At 41.1% G+C, this 26,116-nt stretch overlaps 4 protein-coding genes across 6 annotated transcripts; 1 reads left to right on the top strand and 3 right to left on the bottom strand.

Moving 5' to 3' along the window:
- Positions 1 to 383: 383 nt before the first annotated feature.
- On the bottom strand, positions 384 to 3,091 carry LOC4328219 (transcription elongation factor 1 homolog). Its single transcript, XM_015767409.3, has 5 exons — positions 3,015 to 3,091; positions 1,952 to 2,087; positions 1,772 to 1,842; positions 1,003 to 1,024; positions 384 to 903 (listed from the first exon to the last, which is right to left on the bottom strand). Exons 2-5 carry the CDS (start codon positions 2,062 to 2,064, stop codon positions 792 to 794), a joined length of 318 nt encoding a protein of 105 aa, XP_015622895.1. The 5' UTR covers positions 2,065 to 2,087; positions 3,015 to 3,091; the 3' UTR covers positions 384 to 791.
- Positions 3,092 to 5,855: 2,764 nt separating this feature from the next.
- On the top strand, positions 5,856 to 10,392 carry LOC4328220 (L-aspartate oxidase, chloroplastic-like). 2 transcript variants are annotated; one of them, NM_001409274.1, is made up of 8 exons: positions 5,856 to 6,075; positions 6,363 to 6,504; positions 6,914 to 7,259; positions 7,394 to 7,636; positions 8,213 to 8,269; positions 8,408 to 8,488; positions 8,726 to 8,787; positions 8,991 to 10,392. In NM_001409274.1, the coding sequence occupies exons 2-8, from the start codon at positions 6,371 to 6,373 to the stop codon at positions 10,003 to 10,005; spliced, it is 1,938 nt and encodes a 645-aa protein (NP_001396203.1). In that variant the 5' UTR covers positions 5,856 to 6,075; positions 6,363 to 6,370; the 3' UTR covers positions 10,006 to 10,392. The 2 variants fall into 2 exon arrangements, with proteins under 2 accessions (NP_001396203.1, NP_001396204.1); NM_001409275.1 differs by having other exon boundaries at positions 5,856 to 6,021.
- A 328-nt stretch (positions 10,393 to 10,720) lies between these two features.
- On the bottom strand, positions 10,721 to 13,348 carry LOC4328221 (CASP-like protein 4A2). The gene is made up of 3 exons (XM_015767828.3): positions 12,624 to 13,348; positions 12,397 to 12,532; positions 10,721 to 11,142 (listed from the first exon to the last, which is right to left on the bottom strand). The coding sequence occupies exons 1-3, from the start codon at positions 13,316 to 13,318 to the stop codon at positions 10,951 to 10,953; spliced, it is 1,023 nt and encodes a 340-aa protein (XP_015623314.1). The 5' UTR covers positions 13,319 to 13,348; the 3' UTR covers positions 10,721 to 10,950.
- Positions 13,349 to 21,873: 8,525 nt separating this feature from the next.
- LOC9272291 (uncharacterized) lies at positions 21,874 to 23,111 on the bottom strand. Of its 2 annotated transcripts, none has more exons than XM_015769525.3 (3): positions 22,972 to 23,111; positions 22,544 to 22,888; positions 21,874 to 22,096 (listed from the first exon to the last, which is right to left on the bottom strand). In XM_015769525.3, the coding sequence occupies exons 2-3, from the start codon at positions 22,863 to 22,865 to the stop codon at positions 22,029 to 22,031; spliced, it is 390 nt and encodes a 129-aa protein (XP_015625011.1). In that variant the 5' UTR covers positions 22,866 to 22,888; positions 22,972 to 23,111; the 3' UTR covers positions 21,874 to 22,028. The 2 variants fall into 2 exon arrangements, with proteins under 2 accessions (XP_015625011.1, XP_025878844.1); XM_026023059.2 differs by having other exon boundaries at positions 21,874 to 22,099.
- Between the last annotated feature and the right edge of the window lie 3,005 nt (positions 23,112 to 26,116).

The raw sequence follows: 26,116 nt of genomic DNA on the forward strand, positions 1-26,116 counted from the left end.
GACACCCATCTGTGATTGTGACCATCAATCAACTTACCAACAGGTCGAAGCTGCACTCAATTGCCATTTGCCAATCCATCGAATCCACACGAAATTACGCACTACCAGTTGGCGCGTTGCCGCTTGGCTCGGCTAGCTTGATGCCCAGGCCGACCGTCCATACGTGAACGCGTCTTTTTCAGTGGACACTATGGTTTCTGCACAGTGCCATCGATTCCATCCTAGTTGTATCATACAAATCCACACCACAAATACCAACATTGCACATGCCACACACGACGGAACAAAATACCGAAGATACTAGAGTTTGTTCAGGCACGACGACATGTTAATTGGACAGTACAGTTGAATAGCTGATGCATCATGATCCTACTCTGTTATACTGCACCACTATCCAACTTCCAAAGCTTTACTCTCACATGTACAGTACAGTGCCATCGATTACAGCCTAGTTGCATCACGCAAATCCACACTACAATAGCATTGTTGTATTTGTACATGCCATGACTTATAAACGACGGAACAAAATACTAAAGATACTAGAGTTCTTGTTCAGGCACGACCACGGCATGTTAAATGTACAGGACAAGTTGAATAGCTGATGCACCACTATCCAACTCACAAAGCTAAAACTGTGTCACTACTCTCAGATGCTATTTTAGACTACCAGGTATGCCCCATTGTAAGGTAAGGTTCACTGACACGGGTAACAGTACCACATCACTCTACATCAACACTGTTTTGCACAGCATTCAGGCAACTCGTTTTATGGAACAAGCGCCAACGGACCACTATTCTTCTTCGTCGTAGCGGTAGCGGCTGGCATTGTCATCTTCATAGTGGTTGGCGTTGTCCTCCTCAGGGTTGTTCACGCGCTCGCATTCGTCGATCCATTCGCTGTATCTGCGATGAAGAAGTTCGATGAGTTTCGGGGTGTGTCCACCAACAGTTCATCTGCACGAGCCTAAATAGATGGTTCTCAAGACTCAAGAGCAAACTTACATGTCGATGGGTTCAGTCAGAGCTGCAGAAAGGAGGAAAAAAAATGGTCAAGTCAGCATTATTTTGTTCAGATATCAAATGGTAAGCATTTACAGAGGCAATTGCATCAGGCGTATTGTCTTCCTAAACAAACCTAATCTTGGACAAACAGAAGGAAATTTCTGCAATTTTAGTAAGCAACTAAGAGGGAATTGCGTTATACATACTGCCTACATAGTCTTGTGGAGTTCTTATATTATGGTTATTTCTTTTCCAAAAGGACTAGCGAGGATGTTGCCTATCATTAACTAGGAAGGGAGACATGAACTCAAATGACAGGTTTGGAGGGCCCACAAAATCTAGCCTGCAGGCCCAGCTAACTGAACAAAGAAAGCACTAACGACACGTAGGCAAATTTATACTCCTGCCCCAATGCAGCAGTGCAATACTAGTACAAAGCATGAAAAACAGTTATCAACTATAAATGGCTAAGATAATCAAAAGGTGTTGGAACTTGGAAGCACAGATGCTGAAAGTTAAGACCTGATTCCCCAACCTTTTCATTTTGGTTTTGCAGAGGCATAAGTTATCTACAGATGATTAAATCTTATTCCAATTTATTATAAAGAAATGTAAGCATGACGCCAACAGTAACTAACCAAATAACCTAAAGAGAGAACACAAAGCACAATTATGCTCGATTGCAAAGTTCACAACAGGAAAAGGGGTCACTTCAAATACTAAACCACTGATCCAAAACGAATGGCCACATGGTTCCAGAGCATATTACCATTAACAGATGTGCTAAAAGTTTCCAAACAAATTCTGCATGAGGCCTCGCCGATTAAGTTCTTTAGATCACTGCGAAACACAGAAGAAGGTGTCACTGCACTGCCAAAAACTAGCACGGACAGAGAAATTCAAGAGAAACAAAAAGCCAGGTATGTGAATGGTCACAAAACATACTTACATGCGACACTCAACACTACTTCCGTGGTTGCAAAATGGACAGCAAAAGACAGTATCAAGCTTGTCCATTCTCTTCTTGGGAGGTGGTTTTGCTTTGGACTTCCTCTTGCCCATGATTCAACGCTTATTTTTCCCGCCTTTTGCACGTAGTTCAAAAATAGTAACAATTGAATTATATTGATGCTGTCATATTTTTGCGCCACAAAGAGACAAAGTCTCCACTCTCAAAAGTTACAGCATGAAGGAAACACATAGAAGTAAATGATACTCAACATTGAGCACACAATAGAGATGCAAATCAGCACATGCAATTTGAGATATCTCAACATTGAGCACTAATATGCAGAACAAACATCATCCTATAGATTTGCAATATTTTTCAATCAAATCACAAGGTGTTGTTGGTTCAATGCAACAATTTAGCATCTATACAGGCCTCCTAAAGTCACAATCTAAGTTGTTGGCTCAAAATTTCAAATGCACAGCATATGCCCAGCCAAATGATAATAGAAGCGGCAATTAAGCATCTATACAAACCCCCTCAAAATCACAACCGAAGTCACCTTTTAAGAAACCTCACAATCTAAGCATCTAACAACAGCCTATCTGCTTAGCTTCGATTATCAACTTCTTCTCTTTTTTTTTTCTTAAAGAATTCACTAAAATTCCATCAAGCGGTTGCACTTAAAATAGCTCTGACCGTACCCAAAACCCCCAAAAACCCTCTGCTCTGAAATTCCCTAATCAACCCCAGCGATTTCATGCACCGTGAGTAAAATCACTACAAAATTCTAGCAGCCTAAGCACAAACGAACAGCAAAATCACAAATACTACCTCGCGACTCATCCGCATCTACAAGCATACCTAACCTAAAAACCTAAACCCCTTAAAAAACAAAATTCCCCAGGACAATCGATCGATCAAAGCGAAACACTCAGCTCACTAGCGCAGCAGCATCCAAGCACTCCACCCCACATCACCGAAGAGTAAACGAGATAGATAGCGAGCAGGAGAGCAAATCCTAGCTACGCGGGAGGGAGAGGAGGCGGGTGGCTTGGGTTACCTCGGCGAGCGGCGGAGACGGAGACGGAGACGGAGGCAAAACGGACGACGAAACCGGAGTCCAGAATGATCGCGACCGACCCGACCGCAACCCGCACCGCCTGATTTATAGACGCTGCAGCTAGCAGTATGGGAGGCCCATTGCTTAGTGGGCCTTGGGCCCATGAGTGCCTGGTTCGTATAAGGCCGCAATTGTGGTCCGTACACGCGTATGGGCTGGTGTTTCGGCCCATCGTAACGGAGATGGAAGCCCATGCTGACTCGGTCTTATTGGGCCGAGATGGAAATAAATGGGCCCATTACGTCGTTCATTTGATACTGCACGAAACGGCGCCTCGTGAGAAAGCGAACAGTACGTGATAGCGATAAGTACAGTGTCATACTCATTTATTTGGATATAATAAAAAAATTGGCGTTTTTCTTTAAAGAAACTATGGCTAATTACTCATAGCTTAATTACAGAGATTAGAGACGAAATACTGCGAATTATCATAGCTTAATTAAAAGCAATAAAGCCACTTAGGCTATCTACCCAAGGACACAGAATAAAACCACGATCTATATGTTTACAGTCATTGCTTTACAGTGTTATACTCCTAACTTACAATCCCAGGAGTATCAGAGTAGTCTGTGGTGCCCGGTAGTGGTAGGTAAGTGTGTTGTTCTTTAGCATTTTTCTATTTTTCCTCTTCACACTTTATTTGGTCAACGATAACGAAAAGGCTAATACTAGAATCCTAACGACATGATATGGCTAGTATCTAGCTTGATGTACTGTTGCAATCACAGAATATAATTTGGAACCAACCCAATCAAATCAATCATACAGAATCCTATCCCCTGAGTTTTTTTTATTTGCCATTTGAGTGTTTTTAATATGCATGTTTGATCATTATTTCTTCATGGGATCGTTACTTTTTAAACTAAAATATTCATAAAATCTATTAATGCGGAGTATTATTTTTACCTATCAAATTCACATCCACTTTTAAAAGTTTGAGTCGATCTTGTTTTAAATGACAAATATTTATATTCGGACGAACTAAACGGATCCATGATCATATGTGTTTTGGTTATAAGATACTCCCTCCATTCCAAAATATAATGGATTTGAGGTGGATACGACATATCCTAATAAATCAAGTTTCAGGCCCTGTTTGTTTCCTCTAAAATTAGAGGATAAACTTTTGGATTAAAATGACACGCTTTTCAAACTGCTAAACGGTTATTTCGTGCAAAAACTTTCTGTATGAAAGTTGTTCTAAAATATCAGATTAATACATTTTTCAAGTTTGTAATAATTAAAACTCAATTAATCACACGTTATTACCACCACATTTTCCATGAAACACTTAATTTTCATCTTCATCTTTAGGAGATTCAAACATCACCTTAGAGCGAGCAGGTAAAATAGCAGACTATAAGTCAGCTGTAAACATATTTTAAGAAGATAAAAGAGGAGAGATAAAAGTGGCGGGCTACAGATTTGTAGCCAGCTGTATCACGGACTTAAGACGCATGTGTGTATGATAGGTGGGACCAGATATTGATTGTGTAATATATTTTTATAGGTAACTATTGTATGGATTGGCTATTAAATTGACTATATATGATTTGAAGTCAACAATTGGCTATATTAATAGTATAGCCAACTACTAGCTCTAATTCATCTATAGCTAATCTAATAACTCATTCATATAATAATTACATACTACACTATTAATACCTGGTCCCCCTGTCATCCACACACTTCGTCTTGGAATTCGTGCTACAGCTGGTTACAAATATGTAGCCCGCTGCTTCTCTTTTTTCTCATTTATCTTTTTAAAATATATTTACAGCTGGCTTATAGCCTCCTATTATATCCGATGTTAGTCTCCTCCTGATAGAACATAAACACAAGCTCAGAATTCAATAAATCCAATCGTGCTGCTGCCTGCTGGTCAAGATACGGTGGGTGGTGCATTTCCATTCCAATTTCCATTCCACTGGCGCGCGAGGAGGTGGGTGGGACCTACCCATGATTCTCTGGGACCCGCCGATGAGCCGCCGGGAGAAATGCGCCGGCCGGCGTCACCTGATCTGATCTTCCCTTTTCGTGGTGCGAGTGGGAAGCGTCCAAATCTGATCCTGGAATCTTCCGCTTTTCCGCTCCATTACATCACGACGGCCGCCGCAGCAGTCAAAGACCACTTCTTTTTTTTTCCTCTTTGTATTTTCTTTTACGAAGAAAAAAAGAAGCCGCCGCCGCAGTAGGAACTAGGTAGAGGATGACCACGAATTCCAACTGCAGACGGAAATGCAGACACCATGGTGGAAATAACTGTGTAACCTCTGTATTAACACTGTTGATTTTTTTTTGAGTATTCATATATTTTTTACATGTAAAAAGGTTTAAGTCACACTGTACTTTAAAAATGTTTAATGATAAATCAAGTCATAATAAAAATAAATAATAATTACATAAATATTTTAAGATAAACCAAAGGCTAAAACATATTATAGTCCATAGTGTAGTAAGTATACGGCCTCATTTTTTTCGTTTATATTTATGTTTATCAGCCAAAAATTAAATTTTCAATCTTAAATTTAAAATTATATTTAATATTTTCTCATTAAAGTTTATTTTCTAGCCTTTGATTTTAGACTAAGAATGCATATATAAATTTTATTTATAAATTATTATTTTTAAATATGCCGGATCTATAGTCTACCGGCGGCGGCGATGTGGCGCCTCGGGGTGCGAGGAATTTTCCTCGCCTTTCCTTTTCTTTCCAAGGCGAAGAGCACTTTTTGGCTTCTTTTTTTTACCCACCCTTCCTCTTCTTCTCTTCTCTCGCCCAACCAATCGCCTTCTCGGATTCTCCTCCTCCGCAAGCCCAGCCCTGACGTTGTCTCGGACACCCAAAGGCTGTGTTTGATCTCCGCCCGCCACCTGTCTTCCTCCTCCTGCTGCGCGCGCGCCTGCTTCTTCTTCCCGTTGAGCCAGAGAGCGGTTCTTGGTGCAGGTGAGGCACCAAGATCTCCCTCTTCTTCCTCCTGCGATTCAGCGAAATCTTTAGGTAGGTAGGAGTAACTCCAAGTCAATGTTTTTCTTTCCCTTTTTTTGTTGTTGTTGTTGGAATTTTCACATGTGTTTGGCATGATCTCGAAACAGCAGCGATCTTTGTATGATCTCCATGTTTGTTGGGATTTGGTGATGTGATATTGTGATGTGATTCATCGGGATCTTCTCCTCCTTTTTCGTCTGGTTTAGATGCTGCATCTGCATGCGTGCTCGCTGAGAAATCCCCCGTTTGTTTTCGCTCATCTTGATCTGTGTCTGTTGCTTTCGTCTCGTCTTGTGCAGAGCCGGGGATGGCGGCTCTGATGAACGGCTTTGGGAGCCTCCAATGCAAGGCGACGGTGCATGTCGAGAAAGGGCACATGCAAGCATCGGGGATGGCCTTCTTCTCTCCCGTCAACAGATGCGCCCAGGTTCATATCTCCAGGTGATCTTGATTCTTGCAGCTCTCAGATTGTCTTTGTGTGTGCTTGTTTCCAAATGTTCATCAGCTTTATTTTTGGTAGGAAGCACAACACTTCGGTTTTGCTGCTTACAAGAATTTACCTTTTGAAAAGCTGATGTTTTAAAGTCCTCATCCTTCTTTGACCCTGAATTTTGCCTAAAGAAGTTCTCTTGGGGTGGGTGGGGGGAATGGACGCTGATGCTTCAAAAATGGGAAGAACATGATTCAGCTAGGAGACTGAGAAGTCATGTGAAAATTCGTCAGTTTGTTTTTACTGTCAATTTTAACAGTGTCACCTATGGCAAATTGCAAGCTTTGATGGAAGATTCTGAAACTGTTGTATTGTTTAAAGCTGATGACACTGTACTGATTGCGCTTACTGATTCTGTAGTATTCCTCATTTCATCGGCGCGAAGTCTGTTAGTGCTTCCCAACTTCGAATGAGGCACAAGGTCGGGTCCATCAGAGCCTCTGCAGCCTCGTGCTTGCAAGATGAAACAACAAAATATTTCGATTTTGTGGTCATTGGCAGCGGTGTTGCTGGCCTAAGGTATGCTCTGGAAGTGTCTAAGTACGGCTCTGTCGCCATCATTACCAAAGCAGAGCCTCATGAGAGCAACACGAACTACGCACAAGGCGGTGTCAGCGCGGTTCTATGCCCCTCAGATTCTGTAGAGAGCCACATGCAAGACACCATTGTCGCGGGGGCTTATCTGTGTGATGAAGAGACTGTCAGGGTAAGTTCAGCATCCATCATGAAGGCAATGGTTGATTTGTCATCTAGAGCAATATGATCAATGCGTATTTCCGTTGTCCTTTCCTGTTATAAAAATCACAATACTGGATTAGTACATTCCATTTTATATTTCAGGTAGTATGCACAGAAGGACCGGAGCGTGTGAAGGAGCTCATTGCCATGGGAGCTTCATTTGACCATGGCGAGGACGGAAGGCTGCACCTTGCAAGGGAAGGTGGACATTCTCACAACAGAATAGTTCATTCTGCTGATATGACTGGAAGAGAGATCGAGAGAGCACTGCTTCAAGCAGTTGATAATGATGATAACATATCTTTGTTTGGCCACCACTTTGCCATTGATTTACTCACCTGTCAGGTTGGTTAATTGACATGTTACCTCTTGCTTCATTCTTGAGTGTCCTGCGTTATAGTCCTTTTTTTTGTGGACAATACTTTTGTTGATCCTGCATAACAACAAAATTCAATATATAACTTGCTTGAAGTAATGACCCTAGCTTCTATTAGTTTGGACCTAAAAAAATAGTCTAATGGAAACTGAACTAGAAGCGACAGGGAACTCGTGATAACTGGCACTATCACTGTCGGCTTCCTAACTCTTGTCGGTAGCTGCCTCTTAATCGTGGCGTTTAACGTTTGACTAACTACTGATAGAGTCAAATCTGGAATTATCTTTAATAAGCTGCACGTGTTACATTTATCTTTTCTAGATTATCCTTGTCTCCACTCCTATTTTTTAATTACAATGTCTCAATCACATTATGATTTCAACATTTTTTACTTAATCTATTCCTGAGAGTACGATAAGAGTATGAACAAATTGAAACGTTTATATTCCATAAATGAAAATGCATGCGCTACATACCATAACCAAATTTGCACATCCTATTAGTAGACTGGAATGACTTGACTAACAGGAGGTTTTCTGTTGCAGAGTAATGGTGAAATATATTGCTATGGTGTGGATTCATTGGACGCTGAAACTCAGAAGGTACATCAGCTGTAATTTTGCTTACATTTCCTCCTGCCAGATTTGTCATGCAATTTTTACATTTTCTCTTGTCATATTTTTCATCTTGAAACCATTTATGAACCAGCTTTGTAAATATATGTCCTATGTGATATCCAGGCAATTCGTTTCATCTCGAAAGTAACATTGCTTGCATCTGGAGGAGTTGGTCATATATACCCCTCAACGACCAATCCACCGGTATATGATACATCACCCTCACAATCTTTAATATTTTTTTCGTATAATGGATTATTTGAAGGCATTAGCTCTACCTTCTGTTCTATATCATGCTCATTTTTTGCTTTGAAACGACAAATATCGTAGATGAACAACCAAATACGATGCACCATGTAGTTTATTATTTGATGGACAATAAGTTGCTGATGTAATGCTTAGTACGATATTTCTTAGACTCTTTGAATCCAAACATTTCAGGTAGCTACTGGGGATGGAATTGCAATGTCTCATCGTGCGCAGGCTGTAATATCTAATATGGAGTGAGTATTTCTTTCCTGAGTACACACCGTTGACCTTTGTTCTCAAAACAAAATTGAGGATCTCCTCATCCATCAGCTTTCAATTCATAGCAATAGCTACCTTAGAAATCACTTTTCCTTCTAACTTCCCTTCGTAAGTTTTGAAACTTTCATCTCGTATCTGGGAAATATAAATGACATTGACACATCCCAAACAATGACAGGTTTGTGCAGTTCCACCCAACTGCACTATCAGATGAGGGTCTCCCAATAAAACCAGCTACAAGAAGAGAGAATGCATTCCTCATAACAGAAGCAGTCAGAGGAGATGGAGGAATTCTTTATAATCAGTCCATGGAGAGGTTTATGACTTCGTATGATGACCGTGCAGAGTTAGCACCGAGAGATGTGGTCGCAAGAAGCATAGATGACCAACTGAAGAAGAGGGGAGAAAAGTATGTCCTCCTGGATATCAGTCACAAGCCAAGGGAAAAGGTTCTTGCCCATTTTCCAAACATTGCAGCTGAATGCCTGCGCCACGGTCTCGACATCACACAACAGCCGATACCTGTTGTTCCTGCAGCTCATTACATGTGTGGGGGTGTCCGGGCTGGGTTGCAGGGGGAGACAAATGTGAAAGGCCTGTATGTTGCTGGTGAGGTTGCATGCACTGGATTGCACGGTGCTAATCGGCTTGCAAGCAACTCACTGCTTGAAGCACTGGTGTTTGCTCGGAGAGCAGTGCAGCCTTCAATAGATCATATGGTCGATGCAGATGTCGATCCTTCTTTCGCGAAGAAATGGGCTCGTCCTGTGCTGTCTGTCTCCCTTAGGGACAGTATACTATCTGATATCATTGAGAAGACAAAGCAGGCCAGGATGGAGCTTCAGTCAATAATGTGGGAGTATGTCGGGATAGTGCGGTCGACGAACCGCCTGAAGCACGCGGAATGGAAGATCAGTGATCTGGAGTCAGAATGGGAGGAGTTCTTGTTCAGGAGGGGGTGGAAGCCTACAATGGTGGGGGTTGAGACCTGTGAAATGAGGAACCTCTTCTGCTGCGCAAAGCTGGTTGTGAAAAGTGCTCTTGCAAGGCACGAGAGCCGAGGCTTGCACTTCACCGAAGACTTCCCTTACCTGGAGGAGAGCAAGAGGAAGCCTACAGTGATCTTCCCTACTCATATCCAGGAGCTGACATGGAGCTCAAAGCCATTGCAGAAGCAGCTGCAGTGCAAGTAGATGGCACACCCATACAAATTACAAAGGGAGTTTGGGATTGCAGATTCCATTAATTTATTAAAATTAGGCTGAACCAGCCTGCTATTTGACAATAAACACATGAATTCAACCTGGAATTGTGAGAAGTTCATTGGCTACAAGCCTACAATTAGGCTTGAAGTAGCATGTATTTAACAACTGTTTGTTCTACCGTTCTCATATGATTCAGCTGTTGTAAGATGTAAACGAGGTTGTGTTCTGATCTACAGAGATTGTAGTATTTTTTTTTTCTAAAAGAATTGGCAGGAATCAATTTGTAGTATAGGATCAAAGATGGTTGTATAAATCGATTCGATTGAAGGGATAGACTCCCAACTCAATCACCTGATAAATCTTGGTTGTTCACTGGATATTTACTGTTTTTATTTCCATCAATATTTCGTATCTGGCATGTCGTCCCAGTGGTGATCTTAAAACTCATATACGGAATACTGTCTTTGAAGTTATGTAAGTTTCTACGCAATTCAGTTTCTCTGATTGTAACTGTGGGGATTATATTTACCGCAGAAGCACAAGAGCTGATATGCGTGTATGAGTTTTCATAATTGTACGCATCCTTACTGATTTGATCCAACATCCTCATAATCTGTCATGTCTTCATGCTGAGAGCAATTCACATGTTACAGAGTAACTAGAAGCTGAAACTTTGTTCATCACAGAAACGTGCAACAGCCCAAAAGCATTAAGTTGTTCTTTTTATAACCTAGAAGTTGTTCATCACAGAAACGTGCAACAAGCCAATATATATTGGATATAACCTAGAAGTTGTTCCTTTTTTTTCTCTGAAGACTGAACTCCAATGGTTGGCCCATGATTACATATACATGTGCAACACAAGAATGGCTGCACCGAAAAACTTAGTCTAAGATAGGAAAAAGGTAACATGCTGGTTGCTGCTAAGAGCAGCTAAATATCTCGCCGGAAGAGATTGTAAGCAGAGATGAGGGCACTGATAGCAAAAACCAAGAATGCCATGAATGAAATGGCGATGGAGCTGTTCGCCATCTTCGGGAAAGGGTCGCTTCCCCAGTTGTCGATCCAATCGCCTACTCGTGCAGTTGCTGATGACGACGAAGATATCAGAAGGTATGCCAGCACCTGGAGAAATAGTAGCAAAAAATAATTCAGCATCATTCTTTACTTCCACAGATCGAACAACTAAAAATTTACCTTTCAGAAAAAAAAAACTAATAAAAAGTCATAACATGTTGGGAAAGTGTAAATACCTCCAGCAATAGAAAAAGAAACAAATAAAAAGCTAACTAATATTCCGTTTGCAATTTGTTCGAAACAAGCACACGGGAAAGATCTGACAAACTAAAATAAGAAGAAGTGTAAACTGTGGACTGTGGAGCTTGTCAAATAAAATGGTTTAACGGTGATAAGAAGAATATATTTTATCTCAGCCATGTATTAGTCTGCAAGAGGGAAAAGAGAAGAACTCCATCATGGAATTCATGTGATTTTGGAGACTGTTAATCTGAGTTGCCCACCCAAACGGCCAAACCATATGCATACAGATGAATTTCTCTTGTGAAGAATTAGATACGATGTGACAATGTACTCAAAAGTAAAAAATCAGGCATAGATATATGACCTCAAATATAGAGCAAATGAAGGTAAATTCAGATTGTCTAGGAGGCGGCACAAACCTAGAGGCTATATAGTAAAATCAATATGAAGGTGCTACATACAGATATTCTGGCCATATAACACTCAATATAAGACATGAAAACATGAAGCACCAAACTAATAGAACCTCTAGTCCTCAACTTCCCCTCATTACTAAAGATCTGTTTGGACTTCAGAGCATAATCTTTAATGGCAGAATATGCCAAAGCCCCACTTATTTTTCATCATATAGGAGAAGATAGTATGCATGCAGCATGCAACGCCTAATCAGATGAGTCCACACTGATTTGAATGATACAAGCTCAATTCAACTACTTTCCTCCTGAATTACTCTGCCCAACCTCCAACAAATATTAGTTCAAAATCATACTGCTTCATGCAGATTACATGTTTGGAACTGGGAAACATAATTTATAATTCCAGTGTAAGTTAAGGCAACCTGAATCTATACATTCGGATTCATATCAAGACAATGAGGGCATAACCCATGCCAACAGTAATTGCAGAATCAAATGAAGCACAAAGTAGCAAAACAGTAATCACAAGAAAGAAATCTTCACAAGCTTATAAAGCTTATACTTTGCTTCATGACGATGCCTTCACATCTCTTCTGCATCCTTTTGTTCACATCACATCGCATGACTCACAGTTGCACAATCCTAAAGAAACCTATGGAAAAAAAAAAGAGAGGAAGCAAATGGCTCCGAATCAGACACAAACCTGATCCATGAAGAAGTCGAAGTAATCTCCTTTGCGCCGCGGATTCAAATGCTTGTTCCTCCTCATGAGATCTGCGAGCACAAAGAACTGGAGCACCGAGTACACGAACCCAATCACGTTCACCGCCTCAGAGTACCTAAACCGCACAATCGCATTAAGCAAATCACTAATTCAAGAACCCTAAGAAGAAAAAATTGTAAAATATTTCTTGGAAAATTTTCGCGTACCGCAACTGGCTGTAGTTGCTGTAGGAGTCAAGGGCGAAACCCTTGCGGCTGTCGGCGGCGAGCACCGCGAGCGCCGCGAGGCAGAGCAGCGCGGCCGCAACCCGCGCCACCAGCGCGGTGCGCTGCAGAACAGCCGTGCGCCGCTTGCGCAACAGGATGTCGGGCACCACCCGGTGGTCGTGCTCGACCGCCCTAGCCGGCACTCTCGGTGCCGGAGCCGGAGCCGGCCTCGGTGCGGGAGCAGGCGGAGGCACCAGCACAGGCGCCGCTGGCGCTGGAGGAGGAGGAGGCGGGGATGGATCCCATGCCCGCGGCGGCTGCGGGGGTGGCTGGAATTGCGGCTTCTTCCTCGGCGGCGGCGGGGGGCGATACGGTTTGGCGGTGCGGCCGCCGTTCCACGAGTACCATGAGCGGCCATCCCCGCCGCCGACGTGGCCCGCGGCGCTCGGGGGCACGTACTTGGCGGCCGCCGCGTGCGTCTGGGAGGAGACGACGATGGCCGCGGAGTGCGGGGGAGAGGCGGAGGAGGACTGCGGCGGGGTGGGGGGCCTCTTCTCCTCGGCCGCCCACTCGTCGCCCGCCGCGCTGTGCATCGGCGTCACCGGCGGATCCCCCGCCGCGCCCGCGCCGCCCGCCGCCGCCTCCGGCGAGCGGCGGGGCGACGGCGACGGGGAGGGCTGCGCCTCGAGTGCCATTGATTTGGGGGGAGAAGTGAGTGGTGCGGTGTTTGCTTTGCTTTTGCTTGGCCTACTAGTAGTAGTAGTTGCAAGGGAGCTTTTCAAAAACTTGGGCATTAAGATTCGCCCAAATTCCTCTGAATTCCTGGGAATTTAGCAGTTTTTCATGAATTTCATGTATTCTGGATTTCTGTTCGTATTCATGTAGATCGTGTGTACGGAGGAATTTTGTGTGTTCTTTTTGCAGATTGTTTATATATAGTAATGTTGGGAGTATCTTTTTAAAACCAAATGTAAGTGTCAAAGAATACACGAGAATATGGGGTCATCTTTTCACAAAACCTGCTGACTATCCTTGTCCGAGGAATCAAAATATTTGTAATCACCACGACGTTAATCTAATCGATTGGACACTACACTTGAGCATAAGTATAGTTATTCTGTACTCCATTTATCAGTCGCAACTATTTCTTTATTTTAGAACTTAATATTTATAGTGAGTTTCTTTATATATTTCTATTACAGTTTAATTTTTAGCATTGATTTTCAAGTCACTAAAAATATATTTATAAAAGTTTTATCCATAATTTATTTTTTATTGTTAATAAGTTTTTCAGCTTACATTCAGTTATAGATGAAACGATGAGATTGCTTTTCTTTTTAATAAAGAATAAAACGCACTTCAACATTTGCATGGAGTTGGTTGCTTGGAAACATCAATGTTCTCCCCCTTTGCAACTTTTTGACAGTAGTGCTCAACACGGTGGACGGGCAGGACGAACGAGGCTTTTCGATGGTTTCATTCTAATCTTCTTCGGTTTCATGTCAGCAATCAGTGTCCTTCTCTGCATATATATGTTATCATGTGCCATACACTCACGCTTGCATTCCATCATTAAAGATGTTAGTTGATATTACTACTAATTAATCATCTCTACATAGGCAAGATTAACAGATATCGCCTCCATTTGAGATTTGACCAATCTGTCGAGCTACAGTACTACACGTCTCATCTCTCTCTGTTTTGCTCCCTTTCAGTTTCAATTACTGTAAAGACTCTCCGAGGGCTCCTTTGAAACAAATAAAAATTGAACGAATTTTTGAGGGTTAAATTCATAGAGGAAAAAAAATCCTATTTGACTCTTTAAAACAAATAAATAGTTTAAAAAATTCATTCAAAATTCCTATGGAATAAACCATTTTCCATGGGATTTCTGGAAGAACAGGTTTCGCTCGCTTGTGTTGGAAAAAATACCCTATCTCATCATTTACCTTAACTAACACTTTACCCCCTCCAACACATCTCATGATCCAATCACTAAACACTAGGGAAGCCTTTTGCTTCCAGCATCTGCCATAGAAATGGCCATTTTATTTTATCATAGGACTTCTCAAAGTCCACCTTAAACAGAACTCCTGATTGCTTTTCATATGAACACTAGTTAAAACTTCATGCAATATCACTACTCCCTCCATGATGTTTTTTTTATTTAAGAAAAGTAGTTTGTGTTTTCTCAATTAAGTCACCTATGACATAGGTTAGCCTCTTTATCAGTGTTCTTGTTATGATTTTGAAACTAACATTAAGGAGACATATTGGCCTAAACTTCTAAATTTGTGCTGCATCTTTGCATTTAGGAATTAAGGATATAACCCCATAATTCAGTCTTTTGATATCCAAAATCATCTGATGAAAATCATCAATCATAGCTTTCAGATCATTTTTTATCACCACTCAAAAGTGTTTATAAAAATAAGCAGGGAAACCAACAGGCCTAGGTGCCTTTTACATTCCATTTCAAACACAACCTTCTTCACCTAGTAAAGGGTTTCAACAATTCCTTCTTTTGATCTTCAGACAATTGTCCCATCTTTTTCACCTCTTCCAAAGTAAAGGGTTTCAACAATTCCTTCTTTTGATCATCAGACAATTGTCCCATCTCCAAATTTTGTAATCTTATATTAGATCTTTCAGGTGGCCCAAATAGATCTTTATAAAAATATGCTATTGACGGAGCGTGGGGCTCCTCACCGGGAGACCGTGCAGGCCTCCCTTTGCCGGTTCGGCCGGGGAGCCTGGGTGAAGTTCTAAGCTCTTGGTATGTGGAAGGTTCGCGAGAGTGGAAACACACAAGACACGGGCGATGTATACAGGTTCGGGCCGCTGAGAAGCGTAATACCCTACTCCTGTGTTTTGGTGGATCGTGTATGAAGAAGCTACAAAGTGCGAGCCAGCCCCCGATCGTTCTGGGATCGTTTTTTTGTTTCTCCCTCTCCCCCCTCTCTAAGTGGGCAAGGTCCTCCTTTTATATCTCAAGGGGATACCACATGCACCATCTCTCCCTTTCCAAACTGGACTTGCCTTCTCTTCATTAATGGACGGAGATTTGTATGGTTGCCGTCCGAATGACCTTCTGATGGGACGGCCCATACCTACCTCCACTTCCGCCGGAAGCAGGCGCGACGTGGGAAAATGGCTGTCTGCTGACGACATGACCAGTGTCAGACCGGTCACAAATCGGTCATTTTTGTCCACCACGCGTCAGTTTAACAATCTGCATGTTCGCCCTTCTTCATACAATATCTTGCTTGTAATGGTTAGGATGAAGCCTGGCATATATCTGGCCGGGGCCAACGTGCCATCTCCAGGAGATAACACGCCGGCTCCGGCTAGGGACGAGTGCTTGGAGGCTCTCATCCTGACGGGATGGGGCGAGGCGTGTGTCAGACCGCCTATTGCCACCTAACCCACGATCTGACCGGTCTGTGACCGGTCACAGACCGGATAAACGAGCGCGCTGCACGGCGTTACATGCGGCGTGACGCGCTTCGTCCAAACCGCAATAAATGCGGTCAGGTGAGCCCCGCTGCGCTCACCTAACCTATACACGCGGCGCACAACCTTCAAGGGGTCGGGGCGCCTCAGCCCTCGGGGCCGAAACGGGAGCGGTCCGACCCCTCGGGGAGACAAGGAGGGGGGGCGGCCACATCACCCTCGGGCCCGACCCCCCCCCCCCCCCGCCCCGAGGGGGTCAGGCCTCGTGGGTGATTGCTCCTGCCCAAGCCTCTAGTTATGATACTCCCGGTCCCATGTCACCGACAGCTATAAAACTCAGCAACTGCTCTTGCCCAGCTATCAACACATTCTCCTGTTTCAAACAAAAAAACATATCTTTCCTCCTTCTCCCATTAGCTTTGGCATGATATTATTTAGTGTTATTATCACCTCTAACACATCTCTCTCCTTGCATCTTTGTAACCATTTTAGCATCTCCTTCCTCGTAGTAAACCTCGGTTGATCCTATCTCCCTCTCTCTTCTATGCTCACATACACCATGATTCTTACACCATTTATTTAACTCTTCTAACTCCCTCACTAATTTCTCCTTTTTCTCTCTTATACTTTCCTTTCCAATTCATATTCCAACCCTTAAGAGCTTTCCTTAAATTTCTAAGATTTTTTTTACCATTTTTCTATACTTAAGAGACCCTCCTTACTATTTCATAGGCTTTTCTCACCACATCATGTATATTTCTCTCAACATCAAACTATTTTTAAACTTAAAAGGCTTTTCTCACCGCATTATGTACATCTTCCCTCAACATCCAACTATTTTCAAACTTCTTTTTTTGGTAATTGATATGTATCCAATGGAATATGTACATGATCAGAATAAATCCTCTTTAGACTTCTTACTATTATTGTAATTAGATAATTACTCTCCCAGCTGTTAGCGACTAAGCTTCTCACACTGTATTCATTAGTTATTATACCATGTGATAACACACATACTCAACTTATTTTGATCAACAATTGCATTGAACAGAAAACTCTATTTATTATAACCTCCCTTCTTATTTTTCTCACTTTATTTTCTAATTATATTAAATTCACACCCCAACACTATTGGATAGGACTGTTTTTTGGCAAATTAAAACAAGTTTTAAAAACTCATCATTTTTTAGTAGAACCATAAACCACTATCAAATTCCAAGTAAAACCATCAGATTTATTCATTAACAGAACCCTTACTAAAAATTTCTCACAATCTTCTTCTCTAACTTCAAAAGTAAAACCATCAGATTTATTCATTAACAGAACCCTTACTAAATATTTCTCACACTCTTCATCTATAACTTCAAAAACTATTTCACATCCTTCATCTTTAAGATTCAAGAACTATCTCATTGTAGTACTCAAACTATTTATTTTAAAAGGTGATATTAGATTCTTGTCTTATTTCATTGCTTCATAACCACCAATTATACGATGAACTTATAATGTAGAGAATGAGAAGGGTGGAAAAGTGGTCAGCAATACAACATGTGTGTAGTTAAAATATTTTAACAAGAAATCATCACAAATAAACGCCTCTAATTGAAAAGATAAGATAAATCTCCGTGACTTTGCCTATCTCCGTGTGCGGTGAATCAATTATGTTAGAAACTGTTTTCTGTGAATCCTTCTAATATCCCAACCTAAGCTAATTTGGATGTAGATGTTCCTTCTCCATACTCACCAAGTCCAGATATAGAAGACCCAACCTAAAATCCATTGTGTAACTACTTGGCATGGTTTAATCTCTCGGTCCGAAATTATATAATTTTATGAATAAAATTTGATCAATTTTGAACAAAATATTACCAAATTCACGAAAAAATGAAATAAAAATAAAAATTTCGGCCGAAATAATATCGTATTGGGTTCTAATAATGTGAACCCTGGTCACCACTGGTGGATACTTGCACATATTAAATGCATTTTCAACTGGCACCATAGTCTCATCGTGTATTGTGACTTCAGTACCAACAAATACAATCCCAGCACACTTTAACATATGACTCAACATTGGTATCATTCTATGACTAACCCCCATAACAATTGTTACTAAGTGTTTTGCCAAAGAATCGATACTGAGGCAAATTGACATTTTCTAACTGCAAACCAAACATCGGAAATCGGGATGTGTGAGTCTTCTTTATAGTTCCAGAAATGCGGATAGTAAACTGTACAAGAGTTTTCCTTATCGTCTATCATAAACAAACCTATTGAAATTCAAAATTGTACTGAGATGAAATCACGGGGATATCAAAATTATATTACCTTGTAACAATACAATGATCTAACTATACAAACAGTAGATACACTTCATAGAATTTTACTTACTACATAAAGACGGAGTTAGAAAATTATAAAGAGTAGTGTTGAACTTGACTATGCACATGACTATATCTTTATATGAATTTAGGAGACCGGAGACCAGCCTAGGGCTCAAGGTCTAGTTGTCCTCTTGTCTCCAGTTAGACTGACCAATTAATGTGCAAACTCTAGACTATTACAGATAAGAATAAATGATCACATGAAAACCAGTACGGAGCTTATGATCCTTGAAGATGACAAATCCTAGTAAAAGTATTTTATGACATACTTATGTAACGATACACCAAACAAGATTTTTATGCAATTTCGTAATGCCTTACGAGCAACTAATCAAACAAGGTGAGCTAAGTAGTTAATCATCCAATAGAATGATTAGAAAACGTGCATTGGTGCATAAAATGTATAGTTTGTAAGATGATACGAATGCACCCGTACCCATTTCACTATCTCCATTTTATGTTCAGATTATGAATTTGAAGTGACATGTAGAGAATCAACTGGAAGAATCAACCGTAGTTGAGAATGGTCATGATTCAAAAAGACAGAAAAACTGGGGTGTTTAGCGAAGGAAATTAGGTGAAGTACTATGTTTTGGTTTTTATACTCGTACAGTTAGACTATTACATAGTGGAATGTTAGCTGATTAAACAAAATGGATGTTATTTGGCCAGTAAAATATTGATAACTGCCAACCTATTTATAAGTGAATGTATCAAATGCACAGTTGTTTTTGAACAACTGCTAGTAGCATCTGTAGGGTTTATTCCAAGTTTAAATCAACCATAAAGAGCAGCTCGAGCATATGCTTAATGTGTATAAGTTAACAAGAGTATGTTGTGAGATTATACTGTTTTCTCTCATGAATGCGCAATTTAGTTCCTTTTTTGGGTGAAAAATATATATAGTTACTCCATCCATCCCATAATATAGCAACCTGGTACCGGATGTGACATCTCATAATACAATGCAGATTCATTGTATTATGAGATGTTCCATCCAGTACTAGGTTGTTATACTATGGGACTATGGGACGGAGGGAGTTTTTTTTTTTCTCTATTGCTCACAGGCAGCATGCTAGTGTCAGGTTTGACATGTAGAGTAGCATTACTATTGTCCAGTAGTGTTGAATTGTTCTAATTTTCGAATAATATTTCTTTCTAGCTTGGTAGGTGTACACCTAAGTTTCTTCTACTGACGCTCTATAGTTTCTTTCTAGCTCTAGTAGTACTGTTGAATTGTTCTAACTTTTCCATTTTCTTAAATAAGAATTTAATCATTTTAGTAGTACAGAGAACAAGTGAGATTTTGGGAGGATCGCTGGGTGGGTGACAACTCCTTTGATAAGTTGTATCCCTCACTCTATTTACTAACAAGAAATAAGCATGCGAGAGTGAGCGAAGTACTGGGCAATGTTCCTCTAAATGTGTCCTTTAGAAGGGCGTTGGTGGGGGTAACCTGAATGCATGGTACAAACTGGTAGCCAAGGTGGCCTTGTTTAACTTATCTAATAGTCCAGATTTTTTTTAAGATGGGAATCCAATGGGAGGGGAGTCTTCTCGATGGGTTCTATGTATAAGGCTCTTATGTAACATAATGTGGTACCAAGATCTTTAATCTGAAAGCTCAGAATTCCACTTAGGATTAAGATTTTCCTTTGGTATATCAAAGAAAGAGTACTCTTAACAAAAGACAATTTGGTTAAAAGGAGATGGAAAGGAAGTACTAAAGAATCTTGATTGTCATGTTGCACAGTTGGTTTGGAATGCTCTTTTCATGGTCCTAGGAATACAAGTGCCTACTTCTGCTGCTAATCTTCTAGGAATACAAGTGCCTACTTCTGCTGCTAATCTTCTAGGTGGTTGGTCAAGGGGCTTAGTACCTAACCTTAGAGATCAACTCTTCGTGGGAGTTGCAGCTATCTCTTGGGCACTTTGACTTGCTAGGAATGATGTAGTCTTCAATGGCTAAAATATTAACTCTCTCTTGCAGGTTATTTTTAGGGCGACACACTGGGCTCGCTAGTGGTCTTTGCTTCTTAAAGAAGGTGATGAGGAAGCCGTGAAGATTGGGTGCCAAAAATTGAAAGTTATCGTTATAGAATTCTACTCAAAATCTGGGTGGAATTGGAGAGGAAGATTGAATTGTTAGTTGAAATCTTTTGTTGTGAGACTTGTTCTGATGTCTTTGTCGTCCGCCTGCCTCCTATGGTGGCGTTTGCCTTTGAACTTGTTTGTAAGCCTAAGTGATTGACGATGTAATACTGGGGTGATGCTAATAGGCGCGTACGCGCTGCGAAGCAAAGTCGCAGACGCGCAGATGCTGCCAGTCCCGCACGAGCACCTTCCGAGCCTTCCACTAATATCTGTGTTAGTGCTAATCTTTAGCGGTTTACACTAATTGATTTTTGTAATGAAATGATAAATAAAATAGTTGGGTTGAAAATTTTAAAATACGAATTGAAAGTTTAGTTGAAAGTTTTCAAATTTGAGTGTAAAGTTTTCGAATTTGAGTTGAAAGTTTTCAAATTTTGACTTGAAAGTTTTTGATCTTGAGTTGAAAATTTTCAAATCTTGACTTAAAAGTTTTAAATTTTCAATTGAAAGTTTTCACATTTGAGTTGAAAATTTTCAAATCTTGACTGAAAGTTTTTAAATTTAAGTTGAAAGTTTTCAAATCTTGACTTAAAAGTTTTCAAATTTAAATTGAAAGTTTTAAATTTTCAGTATAAAGTTCATTCGAATTTCAATTTTTTTTCATACACTGTGTATATAAAATGATATGAAGCTAATCACGTGAGATAGAAAAGAGAGACAAAAACAAGTCAGACGTGCTTGCTTCCGCTTCTGTGGGCCGGCGTGGGCTTAGCCCCATGCACCGATAAGCATCTCGCGCATACGCGGATGAGAATGTGGGCCTCGCGCGAGTTGTGTTGATGGCGCGTGCGCGCCCATTAGCAATTTCGGTAAAATACTGTGGTTGTGTACATTCTTCAGGATGTAGAGGCTGGGTTTTATTTAATCCATTATCAAAAAAATGAGAATAATCATGGAATATTGTTTGTTTTTTATCACAGACGAATGGAGTACTAGCCATGTCGACCTATGAAGCTAAAGCTTAGCCACCAGAATCACCAGCAGTGATCTTGAACTGGTTGTGAATTTTGTGATCTCGAAGTTACTCTGCTTGCCCCTGGGTGAACAGATCAATGAACTACCGATCGTGTTGGAGAATTAGTTTGTTTTGTTTCTACTCCTGATTTCATCGTGCCGCGTGACGCTTACAAGTCGCTAGAACTGCTATTTACCTCTACTTACAATTTCTGAATGTTGTCAGTGTACGTGTACATACGACTTTAGATTGACCTTGGATTTTCATAAATTCCCAACACCCATGTACTTGTAGCAAACTTAGCTAGTAGAAATGAAATTTTGATTTAAGGATAAGGATCCATATTATCCATTAATTGGGTGTTACAGCATAAATAACTAAACTCGACATTTTACTTATTTCTTCAACATGTAGCAATTTCAGGCGTTGTAGCAGATGCTGACGGGCGGTCGTCACTTCCTAGTTCTTCTCCTTGTAACTGTTGCAGCTATCGACACAAGCTGCAACATCAGCATCTGTTGCCCGTGCTGCTAGCCATAATAACCCAAAAAAAAAAAGTTAAGATGCAAACACATGCGAGATCGCATGAACACACGTTCATAACTATGAGTTTGCAACATTATCATATATTAATATATATGGAGGAGCCTGTCAATTAGTAATTTAGTATTACTTTTATTTTTTTAATAGATAACACCATTAGCTTTTTTCATATGTTTGATTATTTGTCTTATTAAAAAATTTATGTAATTATAATTAATTTTGTTGTGAATTGTTTTATCACACAAAAATATTTTAAGTATGATTTATATTCTACTATATATTTACATAAATTTTTCCTATAAAACAAATGATTATAAATTTTTCCTATAAAACGAATGATTAAACACATACTTAAAAATCAACCGTGTCACTTATTAAAACCCCGAGGTAGGACTAAGTCTGCAGACTAATGAAGGACCGCATAATCTTACATTCTCCGGTTGCCGCATCCCCGATCGACGACGTGCAGAGCTCCCTGCAGCCTGCATCTCCGGCGAACACCGGCGCCGCCGCCGCCGCCGTCGACTCGCCGCCTCGGGTACAGTTGTGAATCGGCTTCAAGACGCAGCAGGTGAAGCAGAAGAGCTTGCAGCCAGCTCGAGAACTGCCTTGCTCGCAGTCAGGCAAGCAGTCATCGTAGCATCTGCCGATCTCGGACTCCGCTGACGCCAGCTGCAGCTGGCCTGACGTCAGCAGGATGAGCAGCAAGATGCAGGCAGCAGCAGTAGCTGCCACCACTCCATTCCTCCCCATTGATTCTTTGGTCTTGTTCAGTCCTGATGCAAAGCCAGAGGCAGAGATTGGATTAAGTGTAAAAAAACTGAACAAATTGCTAGCTCACATGAACTGAGAAGAAGACCTTGGTGAAGCTTGCTGAATAATTGTTGTTCTACTGCTGAGATAGAACCTGAGACATTTTATACTAGCATTGAGGGCTTGAAGAAGTAAATGTTCTTTGGAGAAGTTTTCTCCAAATATTACTGTGATAACTGATCTATCATCCTGATTAGCCTAGTTCCACAAGAAGCATTGCTTCTTTGTTGCAACTGCATGCGCCCCCAAATTCCGTTCTGGAAATTCTGTTTCTCACCTGACCATACTTGGAACAATGTCCAGTACTTCACATGCTTGCCAGATTCCAAACATGAACTGAATTACAAATTCAGAGAAACTGCCTGACAAATATAACTCGAAACCATTGGTTCATTGGTTGCAGGGAACTACACGCATCAACCATTCCCCGTTTCGAGTTTGCATACTGTTGATAATTAACAGAAACCTTATTTTACCATCCATAGAAATAGGAAGTAGCTGCAATCCACATTGAAATACGAGTGTTGCATTTTATTCTAGGAAAATTTAAGCCTGGGAAGCAATAATTCAACATGCATACTACTCCCTCCGTCCCACAATGTAAGTGATTTTCAGTTTTTACTTGTAACGTTTGACCACTCGTCTTATTCAAATTTTTTTATAAATATAAAAAACAAATAGTTGTGCTTAAAATACTGTAGATAATAAAGTAAGTCACAAATAAAATTATTAATAGTTTCAAAAAATTTTGAATAAGACGAGTGGTCATACGTTGCAAGCAAAAACTCAAAATCCCTTATATTATGGGACGGAGGGAGTACAAAATATGAGTAGCATTTACTTATATCTTGAGTACAAACAATCGGGTAGGTACGTATATTTAGCCGTATAAAATGGGTGAAGGAAAAAAAAAAGTTTGACTAGTCAACCATCCTATCCGACCCCATGCTCGTCTGCCACGTGGCCCAGTAACTAAATGGGCCGTACAAGTTTCACTTATCCACCGCGACATCGAATTTTTTTTATTTATAATTTTTTTTATTAAAAGTTTTACAAAAATAATTTTCCATTTTGAAAATTGACGGAAATAGTCGCCTACCGCCCTCTGGGAGGGCGATTTTTAAAAATCGCCCTCCCAGAGGGCGGCGAAAATGACGTGGCAGACGGCCGTTCGCTCTCGGGCGACGGCCGTCAACGAAATTTGCAGGCGGCCCCCTTGCCGCCCTTCGCGAGGGCGATTTTCTACTGTGCGGGGGGCCGCCTGCAAATGGGCGGCGAGGGGGGGCATGGAATTTTGCAGGCGGCCCCCTTGCCGCCCTCCGCGAGGGCGATTTTGTACTGTGCGGGGGGCCGCCTGCAAATGGGCGGCGAGGGGGCATGGAATTTTGCAGGCGGCCCCCTTGCCGCCCTGGGGGAGGGCGATTTTTGCCTCCCCCCTATAAAGCCCAGCCCCTCCCCTGTGAAATTTCATTATATTCACTAAAAATCCAAAAAAACGAAAGAGAGAGAGAGGGGAGGGCAGCAGAAGGGGAGCGGCGAAGCCCTGCTGGTTCGCTCACTTCATCACAGGTATGCTCCCATACATCTTTTGCATTTGTACTAATATATTACGTTTGAGTACATATGTTGCGTTTTAGTTTTAGTTCCATATATTTTAGCAGATCTGTAGCACACAGCACATATGTGTAGATCCAGAGCATAGAATATAATAGTATGAATTGAGACATAGACAGTAGTGTTAATTGTAAGATGTAGTTTAGTTTGATCTGGAGAATGTAACCTACTTTTAGAAATTTAGAGAACAATATTGTAGAGAATGTAACTTAGGGCGTAGTACAGAAATGCGAGGTTAACGCAGTTATTGTTTTCATCAGGCACAATGTCAAGTAAGGTCACATTTCAGATAGTTCACGGTGAAGGAAATATTAGATTTGGTCCAGATGGTGTTGATCTGTTAGATTTTGTAATGACATCTAAGGGCATCGATAGGCCTGCGGAGAGAACATTTGAGTCAATTTATAGTTGGTTGTTGAGAGGATTTAGAATAGACCAAGAAGTCTACACAATGTCAGTATCTGTTGTAGTGAGTCGTGCAATAGAAGGTTATTTTTGGGAACTAATGCCGATGGACAGCACTGCTGCTTGGAGACGGTATGTGGAAATGGCTTTTGAACGGTCATGGCCCCTCGTTATATTTGTGTCGGTACAAGAGAAAGATACAAATGTTTCAATGCAAACCGAAGATGTGGAGGGTCCTAGCAATGCAGGGGATGTTGTTGGACCATCGATGCAAAATGAGGAAAATCAACCAAGGGAGGAGCAGGCCATGGGCATGGCGGATGAGGGGGAGAGAGTCGGTATAATTGTTGATGAAATGGAGAGGGAAGATTCGGATAATGAGCAAGCGGAGGACGACGCATCATCCGATGAGGAAGGTGATGTAATGGCCACTGATTGGGCAAATGAGGACTTCTCTGGTCTTGTTATATCAGAGGGTGATCATGTACCCTGGGAGTATAAGGAGAACGAGGTAATTGAGGGTGCAAGGTATGCTCATAAGGATGAGATGAAGGAGGCGGTGAAGCATTGGGCAGTTTCATTGCAGAGAGAGTTTAGGGTGGTCAAGTCAACAAATTATGTGTATGAAGTGAGGTGCATGAAGGAAGAATGTCCGTGGCGTGTCCATGCATATAAGGGTAAATGGAATGATTATTGGAAAGTTAGCATTGTGACCGAGCACAAGTGCTACTTACAAGGGGTGGAGAAGTATCACCGAAACATCACTTCAGCTTTTGTGGCAAGTGAGATGTACAGCAGTGTTGTTGGTAACATTGGCTTTGAACCAAAATCAATTATTAGGCACATCGAGAACAAATTCAAGTACACCATAAGCTATGCAAAGGCCTGGAGAGCCAAACAAAAGATCATTGAGATGAGGTATGGCACATTTGAAGCTTCTTATGATAATTTGCCTCGTTTGTTAGCCACCATTGCCCAGAGGAATAATAATACTTACTATGACCTACATACATTTACATCGGTTGAAGATCGAACAAAGAGTGTGCTGCAAAGAGCCTTTTTCTCATTGGGTGCTTGCATCAATGCTTTTGTGCATTGTCGACCTGTTCTATGCATAGATGGAACTTTTATGACAGGTAAATACCGAGGTCAGATATTGACAGCAATTGGGT

The sequence above is a fragment of the Oryza sativa genome, chromosome 2 (genome assembly GCF_034140825.1).
Source record: "Oryza sativa Japonica Group chromosome 2, ASM3414082v1".
NCBI lineage: Eukaryota > Viridiplantae > Streptophyta > Magnoliopsida > Poales > Poaceae > Oryza > Oryza sativa.

Excerpts from the sequence above, each read along its gene's own strand:
- LOC4328219 (XM_015767409.3), bottom strand. The coding sequence starts at position 2,064 with ATGGGCAAGAGGAAGTCCAAAGCAAAACCACCTCCCAAGAAGAGAATG. Across the intron at positions 1,025-1,771 it reads TTTTAGCACATCTGTTAATG|CTCTGACTGAACCCATCGAC; the intron begins GTAATATGCTCT and ends TCCTTTCTGCAG. Across the intron at positions 904-1,002 it reads CTGACTGAACCCATCGACAT|ATACAGCGAATGGATCGACG; the intron begins GTAAGTTTGCTC and ends TCTTCATCGCAG.
- LOC4328220 (NM_001409274.1), top strand. The coding sequence starts at position 6,371 with ATGGCGGCTCTGATGAACGGCTTTGGGAGCCTCCAATGCAAGGCGACG. Across the intron at positions 7,637-8,212 it reads TTGATTTACTCACCTGTCAG|AGTAATGGTGAAATATATTG; the intron begins GTTGGTTAATTG and ends TTTCTGTTGCAG. Across the intron at positions 8,270-8,407 it reads TGGACGCTGAAACTCAGAAG|GCAATTCGTTTCATCTCGAA; the intron begins GTACATCAGCTG and ends TGTGATATCCAG.
- LOC4328221 (XM_015767828.3), bottom strand. The coding sequence starts at position 13,318 with ATGGCACTCGAGGCGCAGCCCTCCCCGTCGCCGTCGCCCCGCCGCTCG. Across the intron at positions 12,533-12,623 it reads AGCAACTACAGCCAGTTGCG|GTACTCTGAGGCGGTGAACG; the intron begins GTACGCGAAAAT and ends TGTGCGGTTTAG. Across the intron at positions 11,143-12,396 it reads TCGACTTCTTCATGGATCAG|GTGCTGGCATACCTTCTGAT; the intron begins GTTTGTGTCTGA and ends CTATTTCTCCAG.
- LOC9272291 (XM_026023059.2), bottom strand. The coding sequence starts at position 22,865 with ATGGGGAGGAATGGAGTGGTGGCAGCTACTGCTGCTGCCTGCATCTTG. Across the intron at positions 22,100-22,543 it reads GGATGCGGCAACCGGAGAAT|CAGCACGGGCAACAGATGCT; the intron begins GTAAGATTATGC and ends TATTATGGCTAG.